The following is an 18,325-nucleotide window of genomic DNA, read 5'->3' on the forward strand; positions in this document are numbered from 1 at the left end:
AATAGACATTTTCTTGGTTCAATAGCTCTAATCTGCTTTCAGAGTGATTTTTAAATAGTTAAGCATATTTTATGTGCACATAGTTTCATTTGCGATCTGAGAGGATTTCATCTAAAACTGAAAAGTTATTACTCGTGAAGGAGAACAAAGGAAAAGGAAAAAAAAAGTTTAAGAAAAAAAAATTGTTTTAAGCCTCTAAAGTTGCTTTATGTTCAAGTGGGTATTTTCAACCCTGAGTTGCTGAAATGATTTTTTATTGAAAGAAGGTTAAAAGTGTATTTCATTGAAAGCCAAGATAAACAGTAGATTTTGTATCATTTTAAAAATCAACAATTGGCTGGGCATGGTGACTCACGCCTGGAATCCCAGCACTTTGGGAGGCCAAGGCGGGCAGATCACTTGAGGCCAGGAGTTCAAGACCAGCCTGGCCAACATGGTGAAAACCTGTCTCTACTAAAAATACAAAAACCAGCCGAGCGTGACAGTGTGTGCCTGTAATCCCAGCTACCCAGGAGGCTGAGGCATGAGAATTGTTTAAACCTGGGAGGTGGAGGTTGCGGTGAACCCTGATTGTGCCACTGTAATTCAGGCTGGGCAGCAGAGCAAGACTCTGTCTCAAAAACAAACAAAATAAATAAATAAATATAAAAATCAACAGTGAAGACTCCCCAAACAAAAGAAATTGGGATTCTTAGCCAGTCATAGGTAAAGTGTTACAGTGTAAATTAAAGGGAAAGAAGACCAAAATTGGTGAAATTTGTTTGGTCCCAGAAGATAATTAAGATGAATAAAAGAACTTGAGAGTATTTTCTCATTATTAAGCATCTTCAGCTTTAAAGATTTTAGTTAGCAAAGCAAGTTTACATAAAGAAACAGTTTTCTGAACTGGGATGGCATTCACTAAGTTAGAAATCTCCAAGTCACCCATGTTTTCCCTGTTTTATTTGCAGCCATTCGTTATCTATGACATGAATTCCTTAATGATGGGAGAAGATAAAATCAAGTTCAAACACATCACCCCGCTGCAGGAGCAGAGCAAAGAGGTGGCCATCCGCATCTTTCAGGGCTGCCAGTTTCGCTCCGTGGAGGCTGTGCAGGAGATCACAGAGTATGCCAAAAGCATTCCTGGTTTCGTAAATCTTGACTTGAACGACCAAGTAACTCTCCTCAAATATGGAGTCCATGAGATCATTTATACAATGCTGGCCTCCTTGATGAATAAAGATGGGGTTCTCATATCCGAGGGCCAAGGCTTCATGACAAGGGAATTTCTAAAAAGCCTGCGAAAGCCTTTTGGTGACTTTATGGAGCCCAAGTTTGAGTTTGCTGTGAAGTTCAATGCACTGGAATTAGATGACAGCGACTTGGCAATATTTATTGCTGTCATTATTCTCAGTGGAGGTAAGATTTGTCTTTTGATCCTCTATGAAAGAGGGTGGGATGATGGTGGGATGGCCAAAAGAATTTTGGATTTCCTTATTAGTCTGCGTTCTTTGTCGCTTTAAGTGCCAATGGCATAATGCCATGAATCACCTCTACACGTGCAAAACGCTGTACCAAGAAAGAGTATCATAAGTTTGCAGTATGAAAGTTATGAGTAACCCAGGATCTTCTCTTTCTTCCCTCAACAATATAGTTTTTCCAATCAAATGCCCTCTTCTTTTTCTTTTCTTTCTCTCTTTCTTTCCTTTCCAGAAAGGAAGATTAGAGGCCAATCTAATCTTTGGTTCCTGTAAGTAATGGCATGTATAACTTTGCTTAAGACAATGCTTACTTGACGTAGAGAAGGAACTACTAAGTGTTTCTGGTCAAATCATGCTCCTGCCCTTCCAACAGTAAGATACTACTTTGAATTGCTTTCGTGATATCAGGAATTAAGGCATACCTACTGACCTCCACCCACTCTCTTGTGTGGATTCCTCTGATGGCTTCCCTTCAAAATACCTTTGTGAGGTAGTTGGTTGTGATTAAGAATGCAATCTGAACCGAACACACAACATAGAAATAAATTTAGTTATTTAGCTATTTGTTGTATTTTTGGCCCTGCAAGTACATGATCTGACTAACCAGTTCCAAAAGCCAGATTTTTTACTGAGTGTGGCTTTTTTTTCCTTTCCTTTTTTTTTTTTTTTTTTTTTTTTTTTGTGAGACAGGGCCTCACTCTGTCACCCAAACTGGAGTGCAGTTGCATGATCATAGCTCACTGCAGCTTCTAACTGCAGTTAGTAAGCTATGATCATGCCACTTCATAGAAGTAATACATGGCCATTTTACAGTTGGGCTCAAGTGATTCTCCCACCTCAGCCCCCTGAGTAGCCAGGACTACAGGGGCACACCAACATGCCCTGCTAATTTTTAAAATTTTTTTGTAGAGATGAAGTCTCGTTATGTTGCCCAGGCTGGTTTCAGATTCCTAACCTCAAGTGATCTTCTCGCCTTGGTCCCCCAAAGCGCTGGGATTATAGGCATAAGCCACCACGCCCAATCTAAACTTTACTTTCAATAGCCTCTCATGAGTAGAAGAAAGTTTTACTTTCATCTCTTTGTATAAAAAATTTTTTAAGTGGCAAGTTTTCCTATTGAAGTGGACTTCAGGTGAGCTTTTTATATGTACTCTACAGTATATCCTCTGTGAAAAGCCCATCGGGGGATAGTGGTAAACTGTGTATAACTGCACAATGTGTTATAAAGAGCACGATCTTTTGTTGTCCAGTTGAAAGGAGAATGTTTCTGAAATCAGGTGCATAGTGCAGTAGTCATAAGAACAGCAAACATTTATTTAGTATTTGCTGTGTGCCAGGCAGTATTCTAAGCACTTTGTGCATATTTATTCAATCCTTACAACAATTCAGGGAAGTAAGGACTATTTTACAAATGAGGAAACCAAAGCGCTGAGAGGTTTTCTCATTTGCCTGAGGTCACGTGGCTAGCAAAAGATGGAGACAGGACTGTGAACCAGGCATGCTGGCTCAGACTCTACACTCTCTACTATCACATCATGTGGAATACCGGCCTTTAAATGCCTAGGGTGCAAATAGATCACAATACCCATAGTTTACCTTTGGAGCTGTAAGTCCAGGGTCCAGTTGTGATTCGCTTTAAAATAACTACTTGATATTATAGCTTTTTATTGTTGTTGTTTGTTTTTTGTTTTTGAGCCAAAGTCTCGCTCTTGTTGCCCAGGCAGGAGTGCAATGGCACGATCTCGGCTCACTGCAACCTCCACCTCCTGGGTTTAAGGGATTCTCCTCTCAGCCTCCCGAGTAGCTGGGATTACAGGCACATGCCACCACACTCGGCTAATTTTTGTATTTTTAGTAGAGATGGAGTTTCATCGTATTGGTCAGGCTGGTCTCAAACTCCTGACCTCTGGTGATCCGCCTGCCTCGGCCTCCCAAAGTGCTAGGATTACAGGGATGAGCCACCGCGCCCGGCCGATATTATGTTTAATAGAACAAAAATATACTACCTGGCATGGTTTAATATCTTGACCACATCTACTTCCTAAATTAATCCCTGACTCTCTGGTATCTTTGATTAATTCAGCAAAAAAGGATGAGATTCCAGTATAAGGCTTGCCAGAAGAAAAATATTAAATTTTGAAAAACCAGTTTAGAAAAACAGTTGATATTATTTATCTTGTATTTTATTTTACTTCATTTTATTTTATTTTATTTTTTGAAATGGAGTCTCGTTCTGTCTTGCAGTGGCGTGATCTCCACTCACTACAACCGGGTTTTCCTCCTCCCAGGTTCAAGCGACTCTCCTGCCTCAGCCTCCCTAGTAGCTGGGACTACAGGAATGTACCACCACACCCAGCTAATTTTTGCATTTTTAGTAGAGACAGGGTTTCACCATGTTGGCCAGTCTGGTATCAAGCTCCTGACCTCAGATGATCCACCTGCCTCGGTCTCCCAAAGTGCTGGCATTGCAGGCATGAGCCACTGCAGACTATTGAGCCACATGCAGACAATAGCCACCCAGACTATTTATCTGCCATTTTAAGGCACATTTTATGTTTAATAAAATTTGGAAATATATTAATATTTAATTTATTTCAAATATTTTTCCTAAGCATACTATATATCCCATGTCTATTCTTTTCACTTAGTCAATTTCCCATGTCATTACATACTCTTCGTTAATACTTTTCATTAACTTTTTTTTTTTTTGAGATGGAGTCTCACTCTGTCGCCCCGGCTGGAGTGCAGCGGCGCTATCTCTGCTCACTGCAAGCTCCGCCTCCCGGGTTCACACCATTCTCCTGCCTCAATCTCCCGAGTAGCTGGGACTGCAGGCGCCTGCCACCACGCCCGGCTAATTTTTTGTATTTTTCATAGAGACGGGGTTTCACATGTTAGCTAGGATGATCCCGATCTCCTGACCTTGTGATCCGCCCACCTCAGCCTCCCAAAGTGCTGGGATTACAGGCATGAGCCACCGTGCCCAGCCGACTTTTCATTAACTTTTTAAATAAAAGTAATACACGGTCATCTTATAATTGAAAGAGTACAGAAAGGTGTAAGTGAAAAGTAAAGGGCTTTGCCCTCAGGATAAAATAGAATTAACAAAGTCCTATTTTTCCTATCAAGAAGTTTACGTGCACACTCATGTATATATAGATATATACATTCATATATGTGTATGTTCATAGCAGTTTTTATTCCTACCCACATACACGAAGGCAAGCATTTGAAATGAGCCATTCAAAGGTACTTAGTTTCTACTAGGCAAGGTCTACACAAGAAACAGTCATGAGAATTCTGGGCTTTATGAAGTGAGATCTGAGTCTCAGGCATAGAGGATGAGATCCACCTCCTTGATTGTGCTTCATTAGAGTAAGACAAAATTTCTCAATTGGTTTTTCCTCCTATTCCAGATTTTCCATTCAGCTAAGCAAAAGGCTTTCATCCACTAAACAAATTTCTGATCCTACCCAGTCTTAACAAGAGTGATTCTTTTCTCCTCTGCAGTTTACTCTAAAGTCTATCAGGTGGTTTCAGAAAGAAGTGCTTTTGGTGGGGATCCAGTTGGCCTCCTCCTGAGCTGGCTGTGGACTCACAGAAGAACTTCACTTCAGCAAAGGCACTTAGGGCCCCAGACTAAAAGAAAGATGAGCAAGATGTGCATCATCTACGAGTGGGCGGGGGTAAGGAATTGGGGATTAATGGGGGTGTCCCTAGAGGACCCAAAGAGGAGATTTTTAGATGAAAGTAACTGATTTGACCCAACTCAGTATTTGCTGGGGAAACTGGAGTTGCTACCTAAGATTGCTGCCATTAAACTTCAGCCTTAAAAACTGCTGATACCATTTGATTGGTACTTAGATTTGCCCGGGCTTAGCATCTCCGCTGTTCACTCAGCTCTCAAATCAAGCTGCTGAGAAAGATGACCTAGTTCTTCTTGAGTCTTTCTCCCCTCTCTCTCCCCTGAGCTTGGGGACAAAAATTAAACTAAATAAAAGGAACAGCAACCTATTCTAGAACCAAAGTTCAGGACTTTGTACCTTTTTAAGAGCATTTCATGTACATTCTCTCATTCAATCCTGACAGTGCTCCTAGGCTCTTAATTCTCATTTCACAGAAAGAAAAGTGAGGGTCATAGACTTAAGCGATTTGTGTAAGATTCAACAACTAGTGCCACAATGGAACTAACATTGAAACCTGGGTGTCCTAACTGCCCCCTCTGGCTCTGGCCAGTGGATTGTGGTCAATAAACTCACTCTTGTGTTGGTGGCTGCAACCTGCTCTCTCTTCACTGTATCCCTAAAGTAGGCCCATATCTAGAAGCCAGGAACAGTGCTTCCTTGGTCATCATGGTAAGCAATAACTTTCCTTGCACTCCCTAGTCTTACTGACAGGCTGGGCGGCGTCAAGAGTAATAAAACTGCCTCCAGCAAAGCCATGTTTGCAACTGGCGCCACAACATCATGCCAGCCACCCTAGCAAACTCCCAAAACCTACCCAGCAGCCAAAGCCAAGCATAAAGCTCAGTGAAGCTGACAAGCCCCAGGACACTCTGGTGGATGTTTTGCCCCCTTGAGTGTTTGCTGTTTTGTGAAGAAAAAGTCTAGAAGAGTTCCAGCTGGAACTCTGCAACAGGCAAAAGCTCTTTTTGTTAATTCAAAACAGTTTGGAATCCATTTCAGTTCTTCCTAAACCTCCAAGATACAGGGGAGGAAATTCACTGGATTTTACAATATATTTTTCAAGGCAAATTGCCATCACTGTCCTAATGACAGAGGAGCTGCCGATATCACTACAATGGCCGCAGATGGCAAGTCATCCAGCCTCCTCCTGTACCCTCCTGAGTCTGGCTTGGTGACGCAAACCACCTCAAGGGCAGCTCCTTCTTTTTCCAGCAGTTCCGGCACTGTTCCTTCTCTGTGAAGCCACTTTGGAGGGCTGTTCTTGGCATGATCATAGACTTTTCTGCTGTTGAGTGGGCAAGGAGAATAGGGTAGAAGCAGGGAAGTTGTTTCATTGCTATGCATTTATAGATCAAAGAGGAGCAGATATTTTATGTTGATTGGATAACACCTAGTTAGGTGAGTAACCTAGGCCCCTGGGGCTCCCCCATGGGTCATACCAGATAGATACATTTTTGTAAAATTTGTTGGAATTAAAGTAGAATCAAAGCCTAGTGCTAGCCCAGAATAAGTTATTCAATAAATGCTTGTTGAGTGAATAATCATCTGAAATGATAAAAAAACTACCTACCTTTTGTTGAAAGCTTCAGTATGTGGGAGAATCTGTCCTGGCCACTTTATATACATCCATAATCTGTTTGTTTGGGTTTCTTGGAAGGAAGACTGCATGGCTGCATACATGGACTTTTTTTGCCTCCTTTTTATAGATGGAGAAAATGGAAATTTATAGAGGTTAAGCAGTTTGCCAAAGGTCAAAGAGCTGTTAATCAGTGAGGCCAAGTTTCAGACCCAGGCCTCTCAGACTTTGAAACTGGTGCACTTAACCATTAGACCCTGCTGCCTTTTGTGTATTGAGATATGGAAGCATCTCAATTAATTGCTTCGGTCCTAGAGTTCTTTGGCAGTTATCAAAAACTGCCTATTTCCATATTGCCTCCAGATATTGTAATTAAGAATTTTCAAGGCCAGGCACAATGGCTCATATCTGTAATCCCAACATTTTGGGAAACCGAATTGGGAGGATCCCTTGAGCCCAGAGGTTTGAGACCAGCCTGGGCAACATAAGGAGACTTCGTCTCTACAAAAAATACAAAAATTAGCCAGGTGTGGCGGTGCATGCATGTGTAGTCCAAGCTACTCTGGAGGCCGAGGCAGGAGGATTGCTTAAGCCCAGGAATTTGAGGCTGCAGTGAGCTGTGATTGTGCCACTGCACTCCAGCCGGCAACAGAGTGAGACCCTGTCTCAAAAAAAAAAAAAGAAAAGAAAAGAAAAGTAAAAGAATCTCTAGATTATAGTTCAGATATTACTTAGTAATATCCAAAGTCCTCCTTAAGACACCATTTTAATGTGTCTAACAAAATTAACACCCTAGGTTTTGAAAATTACTTAAGGAAGGGATAGGGCCTGGTGATAGGGCTGAAGACTGGTGTTCTGGTTCTTAAATGTGTTCAGCCAGCAGATAGCTGGAAATAATGGTACTGTTTGCAGCACTCCCCACAAAAATGGACAGTAAACTTTAAATAACTGAGTAAACACATCTCTGCTTAATGAGATACCATCTTATACTGCGTTCTAATATAGATAAGTGGTTGCAGAAAAATGTATGAGAGGAATGTTAAATTGTTGAAATACCATCCAGTCCCTTCATTTCTTCCTGCCCTTCAGAAACACACAGAATAACCCTGACGCAGCTGTCACAGCATACGCTCGCTCCGGCTCACAGAACACCAGTGTTCCATCAGCACTGAGTTTGAGGAGCACTGGGTTTGGGTGTATTCATCTCTCTTCACTGTCCCATAGCTGCCCTTCAAAATCTTGAAACTGTTCCCAGCTCTAAAATGGAAAGTGTCGTCTTCTCTCTGGAACAAAAGGCTGGGTGCACTTGCTTGAGTAGGCCATTGCTTTCCTGGAGGAAACTCCGGCTTATGGAGTCTCTGCTTCTGCACAGCCCAGTGCCTTCCACCCCCTCTTCATCTGCTATCATCTGCATTACTAGTTAACTGGAGAGGAGACCAAACCCAAAATATTACAAAACGTAGATATTAAAAATACTGTGAACAACAGTCAGCCCACTTTCTCCCACCTCTCCTGTACCAGCTAAAGATTTAGCTCCCTCATCCGTAGAGTTTTTTTGGACAAGACAGGCTGGTGCCTACATGGCGAAAGTTGTTTTTCTCTTTTCTTGTAATATTGCAAATAAACAAGGATATCTGCTTTCTCTTGAGCAGGACGACAGCCAAAGAGTGTTATTGCATAGTTCCTGTCCCCTATCTGGGCTACGATTGTGTCCGAGAGTAATAGCACTTATTTATTAACTGGAAAAAAATTTTACGGGCACCTATGTTGTTTCTGCATAGCTTATAAGGCTCTTCTCTTAGGCCACTCCTCTCACCCTGCCCCCCCAGCTAGTTGGCAGAATGGCTTTGAATAATGACTCGCTTTGAGTTATCTAGAAATGTCCCATTAGTTCACCATTTTCATAACCCCATAGACTTGATTTGACAAAGGTGAAGTTTATTTATGAGTTTTCAACTGGCACCGAATTTCTAAAAACCAGAGAGCTGAGGGCAGGGATAGAACGATGGGGAGGAGATGAAACATCCTAGAATCATCTGATATACTTTAAACATATACATATACAGGCTTTTGTTGTTTGTAAAATATAGAAGCATCTTTATCTGTGACTGTTGAGAAATAAAACCCCTTCCCCAGCCCAGGCATGGTAGGCTGGGACCATCCCAGTGAGCAAGCAAGCAATTGGATTTGCCCTCAGAGACTGACTATTGGGTCGAATGCTGAGTCATTCCTGACCCCACACCGGCAGTCCTGGAAGAGGCTCAGCCGGTCAGTCGGGGCTGCTTTCTGGGGTACTTTATCATTTTGGGCTCTCCCAATATGTGTTTAAACTCTGAGTGACCCCAGGCAGCCTTCCAGACTGGCACAGTTCACCAAGACGTTCAGACAGATCATCTGCAAGTGAGGAAGAATGAAAACCCAGCACTGGTTCAAGTCACTCCTAACAGATACAGGTAGTGAAGGCATCAATCAGTCCTAGAGAAATCTTTGGAGGGCTCACCAGTGTCACAAGTAGGGAGACCAGAAGAGGCAGGCTGGCACAGTGTAAAGCCCTGGAATCAGATGAACAGGAGTTCCAAATCCCCACTCTCTTCCTAGATGTGTGCTTGCGGCAATTATTTACCTCCCTGAGCCTTAATTTCCTTATCAGTACCCTGAGCAAACCAAATAACATGATGTGAAGCCTCTGGCACAATGCCCGGGACATGTTCAGCACACAGTAAATGCTGATTTTCCCTTTTGCCCTATATGATATAATTTGAAGCAGCGCCACTCAATCCTGCCAGTCACATTGCTTGAAATGCCACCAACAGTGATTCTTAAGATCGCTTATTACAATATAAATACCCCTAGGAGATATCAGCTAATCGCTTTATCAACTATCACTTTAAGGGGATTAGGTGTGGATTGAGAACAAAACCCAGAAGGAAAGAGATCCTGGAGGAAGGGGAGGGCCTCGAAGTGGGGAGGATTCGGACGTCCTGTGGCCCCCAAAGGAGACAGGGAATGGCAGGACTGCTGGATTCCCAGCCTTCAGGAATTCCCATGAACTTTTTGGGGACTTCATGTGTTTAGACCATATTTAGAGAGTGTGCCTGTGTTCTGAGATCACAGGTTTTTCACAGAGACATTGGCAAGGAGCACAGCGGGGGAGCGGGGTGGAGAAAAGTCATACCTGGCAGGTTTTAACTTCACTTACTGCCCTTGGTGTGCTGTTGCCATTTCCAGAGGTTGAGGGAGTAAGGAAGGGTAGGAGTTCTTAGTCTTCCCTTCTCTCTTCCTTTCCCTCCCCTTATCCTGCCGAGAGCATCGCAGGGTAGAGCCACCAGATGGATTCAGGGCATGGAGATGGCAGGTTAGTGGGAGACTTGGAAGGGATCATTCTTCCTATTTCAGCACCACCCTTCTTCCTCTATCTCCCACCCCGCATTTCCAGCCCCAGTCAGATTTCTTCTTGGACAGAGAAGAAGCAGAAATGTACATACACCACTAGGCTTAAGCGGGGACTGCAGACGGCTCCCCTGGTCCTGATAAAAAGGTGGGGAGCAAACCACGTGGCTGGATATAAATTGAGTGACCTGGAATGACTAGAACGACAAGGGGCCCCTATCCCCAGGGTGTACAGAAGTAGGGACACAAGGGCTTCCCGGGGTGGGACAGAAATCTCAGGTTCCATTTTCACTCTGAGAGACCCGGAAATGACAGCCCATGCTCACTTTCCACTGGTGGTGCTGTCAAGTGGAGGGGCTTTGAACAGGGCACACAGGAAAGGGTTGCCCACCCTGTCACTAGATGGGCTTGTGCTCTGGTTTGTGGTTTGGGAGTTGCATATTAGAGGTGGGAGTAGAGTGTCTGAGATGAGGCAAGTTGAGATGTAATCGCTATTTAATGGGCGGATCAAAGAAAATATTGGCTGGTTTGATTTTATTATGGTTATCCTGCTCCACCATCCCGGCCCAGTCATATATATTATTGTTATCAGGCATAGATAGGGGAAGCAATTAAATGTGAAACTGTTATTTAAACCGGCGAGTGTCAGAATGTTAACCCACTTCAGAGTGAAGGCTGTACCAGCAACATGTGTGTTCACTGCAGAATGTGCTGGTTACAGATGATCTTTATCTGTTTGTCAAAGCATTTGCAAGATCTCTATTTTATGTTATCCCCTTTCCCTGAAAGCAGCAGTAAACTACATTGCTCTTCAAATCATCCATGGCTCAGACCTCTGATTAATGTAAGGTGGCCTTGCTAGCGTTCTTATAAATACCCAGCAAGGTGCAGGCCCAGGAATAGAAAGGGGAAAACATCCGGAAAGCAGCGGGGGGCGGGGGTGGAGGGAGGGGAGGCTGAAGAGAAAGTAAAAAAGGATGAAGAAAGCAATAATTGAGGAAGAAAGAATAGGAAAAATATAGAAAGGACCCAAGAAAATCAGAGAAATGAGAGGAAAAGAAAGGTAGGAAGAAAATGAGGCACGGTTACAGAGCAGTAATGAAAATAGTGATAGCTAATTTACTGTGCAACAGACACTGTGCTAAGCACCTTCCGTGTGTCCGTCAGTCCTCTAAACAACATTATGAGTTAAATTACCGCTACAGCTCCAGTTGTTAAAGTGAGGAAACCGAGGTATAGAAAGGTGAGGGAACTTGTCCAAGGTTACCTAGCTTGCAGAGTTGTAATTCCAACTGCTTCTCACTCAGCTGGTAGTGTGCACCCTTGGCCACACATTAGAATCACCCAGGAACTATTAAAAATCCTGAAGGTCATACCCCAGGCCAAGTGAGTCAGAATCTCTAGGGATGGCTCCCAGGCATTTGTTTGCTTTTTTAGTCTCCCCAGATAATTTTAATATGTAGCCAGAATTGATCATCCCTGCACTAGACCAAGCTCCAATTCAAATTTAAATATGAAGAGGACACATGTATAACTTTGCTAAATGATCTTTCCCTATCGGTAGGATGGTGGGAAGGAATTGCTATAGGCCACACCGTGGTACTTTGCTGAATTCCATGTAGGCCCACTGTGATTCTGATGGTTGGATCAGAAAAGTACCCCCAAATTCCCAGCATCATTTCTTCAAGGAAGTAGTGAATTGGGGCTCCGTGGGTTTTTTGTTTTGTTATTGTTCTTAAACCACCTTGCCTACATGCACTCGACTACAGGAATGAGAACTTGCCTGACACCCCAAACGTGTCTGCATCAGGCATTATTTTTCTTGAGCTTCTGAATTTCTGCTCTAACCAAGAACAACTCAGAAACCTTCAATTTCCTGACTGTTGATATGCCATCCACTCCTACTTACACTCCTGACCCCAACCCCATGGAAAGTGCCTTTATTGGAACGAACACAAGAATTATAATATGTTCTAAAATTCCTCTACCTATTTCATTCTCACCATGCGCTTATGAAAGAAATGTCATTGTCTTGAAAACTAAGCCCAAACCCAGAAAGATTAGATGATTTGTCCACAGAAACTAAGTGGGAGAGAGACAGGACTCAAGTCTTCAGCTTCCCAATCCACTGCCTCCTAGAACATGCCTGTGAATTTAGGGAGCAGTGCAATAAAGGAAACTTGAGAGGAAGCGCAAAAGGAAGTTAAATTGCAAAGTACTGAGTTCCCTAAGTAGCCCTGCCTCCCCTCCAGTTTTCGGCCTGCACCTGAGCTAAGGTCTTTCATTGTCTGTGGATCAGTTTACAGCTGCCCTGCAATCAGATTTGTGTTTGGTTTTGTTATTTTTTAACGCCCTAGGGACAGTCAGTTTCACTTTAGTCTCTATCAGAGAGCCAATAGGAAAAGATGCGGAAAGCCGGGAGAGCAACTCCTAGAATAGAGACAAAACCCCCCACATTAGTTTATCTGCCTCTCCTTCAGGAGACTCTGCTGTGGTCATCTGGTTCCCTAATTGAGACGCCTCCTGAGAAACTCTGTGCTAGGGAAACACCCAGCCCAGGTGGGCAGATCTCAAGAGGACCAGCATGTTTGAATCTGCTTTGAATAAACCCTCCACTTCACAGAACCAGATCTGGATAAGATGGAAGCTTTGCCCATAATCAACAGTGCTCTGTAATCAATTCCAGGACCGTGTGGATGGAGACCGGAAAGGTTTCTTTCCCAATTCTTCACAGCCTGGGGAGTAGGGAACTAGTAATTGACTCCAGCCTCCTGGAGTGCTCAGTCCTGGAGTCTGAGTCACACACACTTCCCAAAAGGGCCTTCTAGGCAGCCTACCCGAGCAGAGAGGACCCTTGGCCCTGGCCCTACACCAGACTCAACTGTAACCTCAGCAAGGTGCAGGGAGAGGATCTCAGGTGGGCCTCCTGGGAGCAGTGCCTTTTCAGGCACTAGGCTGTTGGGAATGGAGAGAAGAGAAAGGCCCTGGCACAGTCTGGGTGTTTGGATGGATTTCTGTGGCACAACTGTGGCACCTGGCTTAGCTCAGTAAAGGACTGAATGTGCGTGGAACAGAAAGGGAAAGAGACTAGTGGGGAGTTGTGACCACTTGGAGGGTGGAGGGTAGGGAACAACTCTGGCAGATGGATCTCTTTTGCCGTTGACTAGAGCGTGAAGACCAAAGGAAGCTTTTCTGTTGTTTAAGTAAGTCAGGTGTTTTAAGTTTAATGTTAATGTGCTTTTTCAATTAGATGTTTGAGTATATTTCCCCAACTGAATTATGTAGAGGGAATTACAAATGAGAATAAATCTTATAGTTTTTGAATTAGAATTTTTGAGATTATCTATTTAGTCTGATCTGTTTTGTTTAGACAAGAAAATTGAGCCTAGTGATCTTAATCAGTTTTCCTAAGATCACAGAGCTGGTGAGTGAAAGCCTTAGATGTAAAATATACAACTTTTCTCTGCTGCCCTCCTTCCCTAAACCATCTTGCCTTAACGGAGGCTCAGTCAGGGGGACAATGGGACTGATCTGTAAATGATCTAACTTATCATTGCAGAAAATATACTTACTCCATGGCCACAAAATTTCAGCAATTCAGCCAAGCTTCATCCATCACATCATAAAGAATAACTTGCCAAAGAGGGGTTTGAAAATCCAAACCAGATCCCTCTTCACTCCTAGAGAGGCCAGTTCCATGACACTGCATCGGAGCCAAGTGTTTCCAGCAAGCCCTGATCAGTTGCATGTTAGGGCTTGGTTGTTTGATAAACGGGACCTAGTAGATTAACATCATCTCCTTAGCCCAAGGGCTGACCCCAGTGGTGCTGCTCAAGAGGAAGGAGGAGGCTGGGAGCAGTGGCTACCGCTTGTCATCTCAGCACTTTGCAGGGCCAAGGAGGACAAATCTCTTGAGCCCAGCATGCAAGAGCAGCCTCTACAGAATGTAGAGATTCTGTCTCTACCAAAAAAAGAGAGAAGGAGCAGGTGGAGGAAGGAGGAGCGGCAGAAAGGTTTCAGGAGCCAGTGTCTAGTGAGCAGAGGCCTACCCCAGGCCGAGTGGTCCCAGCCCAGGAGGGCCTCTCTCGGCACCTGTCTTTAGACACACGTCTGCCTCTGGCCTTTGAGATGCATGCATTTATCAAGCTGGAGGATCCGTAGTCATTAAACCAAGATGCCAGTCTGGGGCCCAGCTTTCAGTGAAGTGTCAGTGGCTTTTTCATTCCCATATAGCAACAGTGAGGAAGGCCCCATGCTCCCAGGGGCCCAATTCTCCAGGCCAGGACCCGATCATTTGTTCCTTCTCAGAATCTGAGATTTTTTGCTGATGGTTCCAGGATTGAATGCTGAAATCTAAAAAAGAAACTTAGACTTATTATGGTCAATGGGATATGCTGGAGACCTGAGAGGGAAAAAAAATCAAACTAAAGACCAATTTCCTTCTTTAATGGAAAAAAAATACGAAAGTTAACTTAGAAGAATATTTAGAGTTCTGAAAATCCCACTCTGAGACCACTCTGCCATCTCACATTGTTCTCTTGAGCCTCATCTCAATGGATAAAGGTTACTAGAGTTTATTAGACACAGGAAAACATAGTTTACAGGAGACTTCTTCATTGTGTAGGGATTCTGCCTTCAGGCCTGTTCACCAGCCGAGAGAATTGTGCTTTTCGATCCAGGGCTCTTGGCCAGAACAGCCTTCTCACTCATTAACTCAGTCGACCAAATGCTTCCTGTGTTTCCACTGGTGGTTCAGAAATGATCAGAACACAGTCTGTGCCCTCTATTACCTCATGGTCTAATGGGGGAGAAACAAGAAAGTCAGAACTTACAATACAAGATAATAAGGAATAAGAACAGAACCTTTGGAACCAGACAGACTTAGATCCAAATATCAGTTCTGCATTTACTAGCAAGTGGCCCATCTTGGTAAGATGCAACTTTTTTCTCTAAGTCTTAATTTCTCCCTCTGTAAAGTATGACCTTGTGGGGTTATTGTGAAGATTAAATGGCATATTGTATATAAGGCCCTTGGCACGATCTTTGGAAAATTATAACCATTCAGTGAATGTAATCTACTAGTATAGCTGTGATTGAGGTGTTTATAAGGTGCTATGGGGCCCAGAGAAAGGAGATGAGAAGAACAGGAGAGAGGAAGGAATACTGTTGAGGAAGGATTTCAGGATGGAATCCCACCACAGTCTGTATTTTGAAGAAATGGTTGAAGTCAATAAGAAGAGTGAAGGGAAGGTGAGAACATTTCAGGCAGGAGGAATAAAATCTGAATAAGTGCAGAGTCCTGACAGAACATAGGGTGTTTGAGGAACTTGGCATGGAAATAGATTAATATGGCTTAACATGGAGCAAAATGAAACAGAACTGAGGCTAGAGGATGACCAGGACCAGGTCATAAAGGATATTAAAGGTGGGTAAAACTCATACCATGAAGGAGAGAAGAGTTACAATTTTTGAAAGAAAATAAATAGCCTTCAAGAGCTCAAATTTGAAATCAATACGAGATAGATGATCAAGTGAATATCCTGTCTTCTTGGTGAGCCTTACTGAGAAAACCTTATAATCTAACCCAAGGCAACAAACTGGAAATTAGAAAATAAAACTTAGAGATGACAAAACAAACACTGAAACCCAAACTTTTTACTTGGAAATTTAAAAACATACTTCTGTATAACTCTTAGGTTAAAAATGAAATCAAAATTGTAAGACAAGCTGTTTAGAAAAGAACTATGAGAGTACCATTGATCAAAGCCCATGGGATGAAACCAAAGTGGCACTCAGAAGAACATGTGGAGGCTTCAATGCATTTATTAGAAAACAAGGAATACCAAACCAAATGAATTAAGCATTCAACTCAAAACAACTAGAAAAAGAGAAGAAAGTAAACCTAAAGAAAGTTTTAAAAAGGAATTCAATAAATTAAAAACAAAACACAAAATGTTTAAAAACAGACTTGATTAAAAAACCAAAAGTTATGTTTTTTTAAAAAAGCAAAAACTAGATAAACCTTTGACAAATCAGATTTTTTTTTTTTTTTTTTTGAGATGGAGTCTTGCTCTGTCGCCCAGGCTGGAGTGCAGTGGCCAGATCTCAGCTCACTGCAAGCTCCGCCTCCCGGGTTCCTGCCATTCTCCGGCCAAATCAGATTTTTTTAATGAGAGAATGCACAAATAAAGAGCTCTAAGAGCTGGGCACAGTGGCTCATGCCTATGTTTCCAGCACTTTGGGAGGCTGAGGCAGGAGGATTGGTTGAGGCCAGAAGTTCAAGACCAGTCTGGGCTATGTAGCAAGACCCCACCTCTACAAAAAATTTAGAAATTAGTTGGGTGTGGTGGCTCATGCCTATAGTCCCAGCTACTTGGGAGGCTAAAGCAGGAGGATCACCTGAACCCAGGAGTTGGAGGCTGCAGTGAGCCATGATCATGCCACTGCACTGGGCAACAGATTAAGACTCTGTCTCAAAAAAAAGAAAAGAAAAAGCATTAAGTTAAGATTAAGTTAAGGGGCATGAATAAATACATTTCATATTCTAAGACAATATCATCTACAACTTTATTCCAATATAAATTACTAAAACTTTACCATATAAGTAGTAGAAATCCTGAATAGATAAAAACTATGGAAGAAAAATTAAAGATAATGATAGATTTATCATTAAGCTCAGATGGTTCTGCAAACAAATTCTAAGAAACCGTCAGGGAACAGATCATTACTATGTCGACACAGAAGGCAAACTTCTCAACTCAGTGTATAAGGCTAGTTAACATTGTTACTAAAACAGGCAAAGAATGGCCCCCAAAATAATTCTAAACCAGTACCACCTACAAGTACAAAAACCCTATAATAAAATATTAGCAAGTGACTACAAGGGTATAAGGAACTCTGTTAATGTAATTCACTGTGCTAGGTTAAGATAAAACCATAACTCTTCAAGATATCGTAGCTCTTTAGATAGAGAAATGTAAAAGCATTTGATAAAAATTCAACAACATTCCTGACTAAAACAAATTAAAATTTTTAAACCCCTGGATAAGCCAGGAGTAAAACATGTCCTCCATAATCTATAGCAAACATCATAGTTGCTGATAAACCATTAGAAGCATTTCCTTCAAAGTTAGGAATAAAACAAGAATTGCTGCTATTATTTAATCCCATATTGGAGGTTTTAGCCAACACACTATGGCAAGAAGAGGAAATGAGAAAGGTTAATGATGCAAAAGAAGAAATAAATAGCTACCATTGCTGATACAGTTATCTATCCAAAAAAAGTAGAAATCCATGATTAAAAGCTATTCGAACTGACAAAAGTTCAGGAAATTGGAATCGTTTCAATATACTAAAATCAATTAGTTTTCTACACATCAGCGGGGATATATTAGATGTAATGAAAATGAAGGGTCCATTCACAATAGAAGCTATAAAGTATTTGAGAATAAATCTAACAAGATCTACATAAAGAAAAAAGTAAAATATTTAAAAGGTATTGAAGTTCACCATTTGCAAATTGAACTAAAGAAAAAATCTAAAGAAGAACTAGTGAAAATTGCTTGCAATCTTGCCACTCAAAAGAAACCTCTGTTAAAATGTATCAGTATTTTAAAACTGTGTTTTGTCGTTTGGAAATACGCCATATTAAGCAAACACAGCATAAGCAAATCAAGCAAAAAGACAAGCCTTTTTTTAAAAGCATATTTGTGAAAAGAGCATATTTGAAGCTATGATAAGAAACTGAGTAGAAGCTATAAAACATGGATTCATCAGGAAGGAGCAGAAGTTGAAAAGATTTCTGGCTGGGCGTGGTGGCTCATGCCTGTAATCCCAGCACTTTGGGAGGCCAAGGCGGGTGGATCACTTGAGGTCAGGAGTTTGAGACAAGCGTGGCCAACATGGTGAAACCCCATCTCTACTAAAAATACAAAAATTAGAAAGGCGTGGTGGTGAGCGCCTATCATCCCAGCTACTCAGGAGGCTGAGGCAGGAGAATAGCTTGATCCCGGGAGGCATAGGTTGTAGTGAGCTGAGGTCGTGCCACTGCACTCCAGCCTGCACTCCAGCCAGACAGAGCAAGACTCCATCTCAAAAAAAAAAAAAAAGGAAAAAGGAAATTTCTGAGTAGAAACATGTTAGCAGAGGAAACTTCATTTGGGGAATGAAATTGTTTTGATGCCATGCTCCATCAGCTGACCACACAGATT

The 18,325-nt window shown here is 42.3% G+C and overlaps 3 protein-coding genes across 8 annotated transcripts in view; 2 read left to right on the plus strand and 1 right to left on the minus strand.

Moving 5' to 3' along the window:
• Positions 1 to 18,325, plus strand: part of TSEN2 (tRNA splicing endonuclease subunit 2) — a 728,632-nt gene that overhangs the window by 610,379 nt on the left and 99,928 nt on the right. The window lies entirely within an intron of this gene.
• Positions 1 to 18,325, minus strand: part of TIMP4 (TIMP metallopeptidase inhibitor 4) — a 328,069-nt gene that overhangs the window by 255,942 nt on the left and 53,802 nt on the right. The window lies entirely within an intron of this gene.
• The window catches only part of PPARG (peroxisome proliferator activated receptor gamma), a 146,116-nt gene that overhangs the window by 127,109 nt on the left and 682 nt on the right, over positions 1 to 18,325 (plus strand). For all 6 annotated transcript variants that reach the window (XM_050781477.1, XM_050781478.1, XM_050781475.1 and 3 more), the window contains one exon: positions 951 to 1,401. In XM_050781477.1, the coding sequence (XP_050637434.1) occupies positions 951 to 1,401 (451 nt within the window). The remainder of the gene's footprint in view (positions 1 to 950; positions 1,402 to 18,325) is intronic.

This window comes from Macaca thibetana, chromosome 2, assembly GCF_024542745.1.
Source record: "Macaca thibetana thibetana isolate TM-01 chromosome 2, ASM2454274v1, whole genome shotgun sequence".
In the NCBI taxonomy this organism is placed as follows: domain Eukaryota; kingdom Metazoa; phylum Chordata; class Mammalia; order Primates; family Cercopithecidae; genus Macaca; species Macaca thibetana.